This window comes from Sinocyclocheilus anshuiensis, unplaced genomic scaffold, assembly GCF_001515605.1.
Source record: "Sinocyclocheilus anshuiensis isolate Anshui unplaced genomic scaffold, SAMN03320099.WGS_v1.1 scaffold1849, whole genome shotgun sequence".
NCBI classification, from domain to species: Eukaryota; Metazoa; Chordata; class Actinopteri; order Cypriniformes; family Cyprinidae; genus Sinocyclocheilus; species Sinocyclocheilus anshuiensis.
Window position 1 is genome coordinate 379,624 of NW_015541038.1, and position 7,150 is coordinate 386,773.

At 48.9% G+C, this 7,150-nt stretch overlaps 2 protein-coding genes across 2 annotated transcripts in view; both read right to left on the minus strand.

The window, feature by feature from the left end:
- Positions 1 to 5,512, minus strand: part of slc25a20 (solute carrier family 25 member 20) — a 26,167-nt gene extending 20,655 nt beyond the window's left edge. The window contains 3 exon segments of the mRNA XM_016488928.1: positions 4,359 to 4,573; positions 4,664 to 4,756; positions 5,302 to 5,512. Of these exon segments, the coding sequence (XP_016344414.1) occupies positions 4,359 to 4,573; positions 4,664 to 4,756; positions 5,302 to 5,406 (413 nt within the window). The 5' untranslated portion in view covers positions 5,407 to 5,512.
- A 582-nt stretch (positions 5,513 to 6,094) lies between these two features.
- nckipsd (NCK interacting protein with SH3 domain) overlaps positions 6,095 to 7,150 on the minus strand; it is a 10,313-nt gene continuing 9,257 nt past the window's right edge. The window contains exons 12-13 of the mRNA XM_016488919.1: positions 6,687 to 6,859; positions 6,095 to 6,606 (exon numbers count right to left, since the gene is read on the minus strand). Coding sequence (XP_016344405.1) covers positions 6,394 to 6,606; positions 6,687 to 6,859 — 386 coding nt within the window. The 3' untranslated portion in view covers positions 6,095 to 6,393. The remainder of the gene's footprint in view (positions 6,607 to 6,686; positions 6,860 to 7,150) is intronic.

A 7,150-nucleotide genomic window follows, 5' to 3' on the forward strand; every position in this document is an offset into this window, starting at 1 on the left:
ACACACACACACTCACAGACGTTACACTCACACACACACGCACGTTACACTCACACTCACACACACACGCACGTTACACTCACACTCACACACACACTCACGTTACACTCACACACACACTCACGTTACACTCACACACACATTCACGTTACACTCAAACTCACACACTCACAAACACACTCACGTTACACTCACACACACACACTCACGTTACACTCACACTCACACACACTCACGTTACACTCACACACTCACGTTACACTCACACACACACTCACGTCACACTCTCACACACACACACTCACCATACACTCACACTCACACACACACACAACACACACACACACTCACGATACACTCACACTCACACACACACACTCACTTTACACTCACACACTCGCACACACACTCACGTTACACTCACACACTCGCACACACTCACGTTACACTCACACACACACACACACACACACGTTACACTCACTCTCACACACACACTCACACACACAGACTCACACACATTCATGTTACACTCACGTTACACTCACACTCCCACAAACACTCACGTTACACTCACACTCCCACAAACACTCACGTTACACTCACACTCCCACAAACACTCACGTTACACTCACACTCCCACAAACACTCACGTTACACTCACACTCCCACAAACACTCACGTTACACTCACACTCCCACAAACACTCACGTTACACTCACACTCCCACAAACACTCACGTTACACTCACACTCCCACAAACACTCACGTTACACTCACACTCCCACAAACACTCACGTTACACTCACACTCCCACAAACACTCACGTTACACTCACACTCCCACAAACACTCACGTTACACTCACACTCCCACAAACACTCACGTTACACTCACACTCCCACAAACACTCACGTTACACTCACACTCCCACAAACACTCACGTTACACTCACACTCCCACAAACACTCACGTTACACTCACACTCCCACAAACACTCACGTTACACTCACACTCCCACAAACACTCACGTTACACTCACACTCCCACAAACACTCACGTTACACTCACACTCCCACAAACACTCACGTTACACTCACACTCCCACAAACACTCACGTTACACTCACACTCCCACAAACACTCACGTTACACTCACACACACACTCATGTTACACTCACACACACTCACGTTACACTCACACTCAGACACACACTTACACATACATACTCACAGACACACACACACTTACACATACACTCATGTTACACTCACACACTCACACTACACACACACTCACACACACACTCACGTTACACTCACACTCACAGACACACACACACACACTCACGTTACACTCACACTCAGACAAACACTTACACATACACACTCAGACACACACACACTTACACATACACTCACGTTACACTCACACACTCACACTACACACACACTCACGTTACACTCACACTCAGACAAACACTTACACATACACACTCAGACACACACACACTTACACATACACTCACGTTACACTCACACACTCACACTACACACACACTCACGTTACACTCACACTCACAGACACACACACACTCACAGACACACACACACTCACAGACACACACACACACACACACACAGACTCACACACATTCATGTTACACTCACACACACTCACGTTACACTCACACTCAGACAAACACTTACACATACACACTCAGACACACACACACTTACACATACACTCACGTTACACTCACACACTCGCACACACACTCACGTTACACTCGCACACTCGCACACACACTCACGTTACACTCGCACACTCGCACACACACTCACGTTACACTCGCACACTCGCACACACACTCACGTTACACTCGCACACTCGCACACACACTCACGTTACACTCGCACACTCGCACACACACTCACGTTACACTCGCACACTCGCACACACACTCACGTTACACTCGCACACTCGCACACACACTCACGTTACACTCGCACACTCGCACACACACTCACGTTACACTCGCACACTCGCACACACACTCACGTTACACTCGCACACTCGCACACACACTCACGTTACACTCGCACACTCGCACACACACTCACGTTACACTCGCACACTCGCACACACACTCACGTTACACTCGCACACTCGCACACACACTCACGTTACACTCGCACACTCGCACACACACTCACGTTACACTCGCACACTCGCACACACACTCACGTTACACTCGCACACTCGCACACACACTCACGTTACACTCGCACACTCGCACACACACTCACGTTACACTCGCACACTCGCACACACACTCACGTTACACTCGCACACTCGCACACACACTCACGTTACACTCGCACACTCGCACACACACTCACGTTACACTCGCACACTCGCACACACACTCACGTTACACTCGCACACTCGCACACACACTCACGTTACACTCGCACACTCGCACACACACTCACGTTACACTCGCACACTCGCACACACACTCACGTTACACTCGCACACTCGCACACACACTCACGTTACACTCGCACACTCGCACACACACTCACGTTACACTCGCACACTCGCACACACACTCACGTTACACTCGCACACTCGCACACACACTCACGTTACACTCGCACACTCGCACACACACTCACGTTACACTCGCACACTCGCACACACACTCACGTTACACTCGCACACTCGCACACACACTCACGTTACACTCGCACACTCGCACACACACTCACGTTACACTCGCACACTCGCACACACACTCACGTTACACTCGCACACTCGCACACACACTCACGTTACACTCGCACACTCGCACACACACTCACGTTACACTCGCACACTCGCACACACACTCACGTTACACTCGCACACTCGCACACACACTCACGTTACACTCGCACACTCGCACACACACTCACGTTACACTCGCACACTCGCACACACACTCACGTTACACTCGCACACTCGCACACACACTCACGTTACACTCGCACACTCGCACACACACTCACGTTACACTCGCACACTCGCACACACACTCACGTTACACTCGCACACTCGCACACACACTCACGTTACACTCGCACACTCGCACACACACTCACGTTACACTCGCACACTCGCACACACACTCACGTTACACTCGCACACTCGCACACACACTCACGTTACACTCGCACACTCGCACACACACTCACGTTACACTCGCACACTCGCACACACACTCACGTTACACTCGCACACTCGCACACACACTCACGTTACACTCGCACACTCGCACACACACTCACGTTACACTCGCACACTCGCACACACACTCACGTTACACTCGCACACTCGCACACACACTCACGTTACACTCGCACACTCGCACACACACTCACGTTACACTCGCACACTCGCACACACACTCACGTTACACTCGCACACTCGCACACACACTCACGTTACACTCGCACACTCGCACACACACTCACGTTACACTCGCACACTCGCACACACACTCACGTTACACTCGCACACTCGCACACACACTCACGTTACACTCGCACACTCGCACACACACTCACGTTACACTCGCACACTCGCACACACACTCACGTTACACTCGCACACTCGCACACACACTCACGTTACACTCGCACACTCGCACACACACTCACGTTACACTCGCACACTCGCACACACACTCACGTTACACTCGCACACTCGCACACACACTCACGTTACACTCGCACACTCGCACACACACTCACGTTACACTCGCACACTCGCACACACACTCACGTTACACTCGCACACTCGCACACACACTCACGTTACACTCGCACACTCGCACACACACTCACGTTACACTCGCACACTCGCACACACACTCACGTTACACTCGCACACTCGCACACACACTCACGTTACACTCGCACACTCGCACACACACTCACGTTACACTCGCACACTCGCACACACACTCACGTTACACTCGCACACTCGCACACACACTCACGTTACACTCGCACACTCGCACACACACTCACGTTACACTCGCACACTCGCACACACACTCACGTTACACTCGCACACTCGCACACACACTCACGTTACACTCGCACACTCGCACACACACTCACGTTACACTCTCACACACACACTCACACACACACACACACACACAGACTCACACACATTCATGTTACACTCACCCTCACACACTCACGTTACACTCACACTCACACACTCACAGACAGACAGACAGACAGACAGACACACACACTCACAGACAGACAGACAGACACACACACACTCACACACACAGACACATGCTTCCTGTCTAACGAACAACGATATAAATGACTATATGCTCACAAAGAATATGGATTATTATCTGAACGTCTTCAGCGGCTCACGTCAGGACGTCGTTTGGTGTTTTCTGCTGCAGTTTCTTGCCGAGTCCAAAGCCAAAGAAGCAGACGGCGAACATGGGCGTGACTCCGATGATGGGCGCCGCCATGCCCTTATACAGCCCCAGAAGACCCTGAGACACACACACACACACACACACACACACACACACAGGTCAGTCCAGCCGTCTGCGGTCAGCAGCGACAGCAGAGAGTCCTCGTACCTCTTTCGCCAGTGTTTTCTTGAAGCAGTCGAGCGTCCCGCGGTACAGCGCAGACTCTCCTGGACCGGGTTTGGGCTGCGTCTGCAGTCGCACCTGCGCATGACGGTCACATGACAGCTCAATAACACACTACTGACCACACAAACACATCCAGGTCAAAGGTCAGAAGTCCAGGGTTTGTCTCAAAAATGTGTCTAAACATTGCTTGCAGCGTGAAAAAATGACCACTTTTCATCTGAAAGTGAAAATGTATGCAAGTAAAATGAAACCAGAGTCGTATTTATGTTGTTTTGACATAGCTTCATGTTTTTGAGCAATCATGAGTAATAAATGGGGTAATTACAGGTAATTCTCATATTAGATGTTCTTATAAATGACATATTCCAAACAAACCTCGTCAATATCTATTATAAAACTTTCTAAATGTGTTAATAAATAAAAAAAGTTAAATGAATGCAGTATAAACATGGTAACATTCAAAACATTGACTTTTGTAATGCGAAGTTGCTGATCAGACAGCTGAAACTATTAAGTTATGACTCTTCAGGTCCAAACGACTGAGAAACAGCACAGTTTCTGAAGCATTACGAACAATAATAGCGAGCATGACACAAATGATCAGCTGTCAGTGTGTTTACTTTGATGGTGTCGAGCGGGTGTCCGGCGAACACTAAACAAACCCCGCCGAACCCTCCTGCGAAGAAGTTCTTCAGCGGGCTGATGTGCTGCGGCTGCTTCGACATGCTTCAGGAGAATAATCACACAATCACACTGACACACTGACACACCGACACACGCGTTCTGCGACCTTTCACACACAAACACACCCGGAACTATTTCACCGACGCACATCCCGGATCGAGTTCGGAGGTGGGCGGGGCTTCAATAATAGTTCTCTTATTATCTATGGAATAACTGTATAGTTTTTATTTTTAATTCTATGTCTATTAACAGTCAGTCTCGGTCATTATTCAGGTCGTTGTGTGATTTGAATGGAGTCTCTGAGCCGCTGCTGAAAGAACACGTGACTCTTCAGAGAAACAGCCGCGGCGCGTCGCTTTAAACCGTCCGGGTGGAAACTCACGAGCTGTAAAACTTACAACAAAATGCAAATCATGAAACCTAAATTATTTTATACGCAATATCTCATAAGCTAACCGTTTTCGTCACGGAATAAAATAAATAAATAATATAACTGCGACTTTTTTCTCAGTTCTGTTAAAATCGCAAGATATAAACTCGAAATTCTGATGGGAATTGTGAGATAAAAACGTGCAATTGCCTTTTTATTATTATTATTATCCCGTTTTGAGGGGAAAAAAAGTCAGAATTCTGTTTACATCTCGCAGTTTTTCTCAGAATTGCTGAAATGTGAGATGTGTTTGTGGAAGAAACAAGCAATATGTTTCAAAAAAACAAAACAGACACTTATTTTAGGTGCATTAGGATGGCAGCATTTTATTAGTCTTTCAACGTTAAGAAAATATATTGTTACCGTTTCCCTTCTGAACAACAACATGAGGAAAAATAGATAATTTCGCACAAAGCTGCATCAGACGTGATCAGCACAAACACAGATCTGCATTAATACTGTAAAGATCATATTCCCCTCACTGCTGAAGGATGGCGGGGCTACTCAGAGGTCAAGGGTTACAGTTCAGTGAATCAGCTGGGAAACAGAGAGAACGTGTGTGATCTGGCGAGTGTTAAGACTAACACACTCTACACACTCAGTCTCTATAGATCTGAGGGAACTCCTGGCGGATCTGCTGCACGATGAGTTTGTCCATCTGTCTGCTGGAGCCCGGATCCTCCCCACAGTCCTCCTCTTCTCCCAGGATCCTCTGCAGCGCCACCTGCAGGTCGCTCAGCCGGTGCCGGTGCTCCAGATAGTCAGTGGAGCGCATGAGAGCCAGCATGAGAGACAGATACTCCATCCGCATCTGAGGAGACACACACACAGTGTAGGTATAGTTGCTGCAGTTGTTATAGTTATAGTTATAGTGTGTGGAGAGTGTCTCACTCTGTCACCGGGCGACAGGTCTGAGATCTGTCTCACTGCGATGTCGATCATCACCATCAGGTCGCTGCGGTAGAAGATATCAGCCGTGTCTCGACTGGAGAACACATCCTGCAGGAACTTGAGCACTGAGTGCGGCGCAGGAGGAGCGTGATCGAACACACACACTGGATCCTCTACACACACACACAAACACACGCGCATCACTGCGGCAGCTCTACTGTGTGTGTGTGTGTGTGTGTGTTAGGGGGTTAGTGTGTGTGTGTGTGTGTGTGTGTGAGAGAGTGTGTGTGTGTTAGGGTTAGTGTATGTGTGTTAGGGTTAGTGTGTGTGAGAGAGTGTGTGTTAGGGTTAGTGTGTGTGTGTGTGTGTGTGTGTTAGGGTTAGTGTGTGTGAGAGAGTGTGTGTGTGTGTTAGGGTTAGTGTGTGTGTGTGTGTGTGTGTGAGAGAGTGTGTGTGTGTTAGGG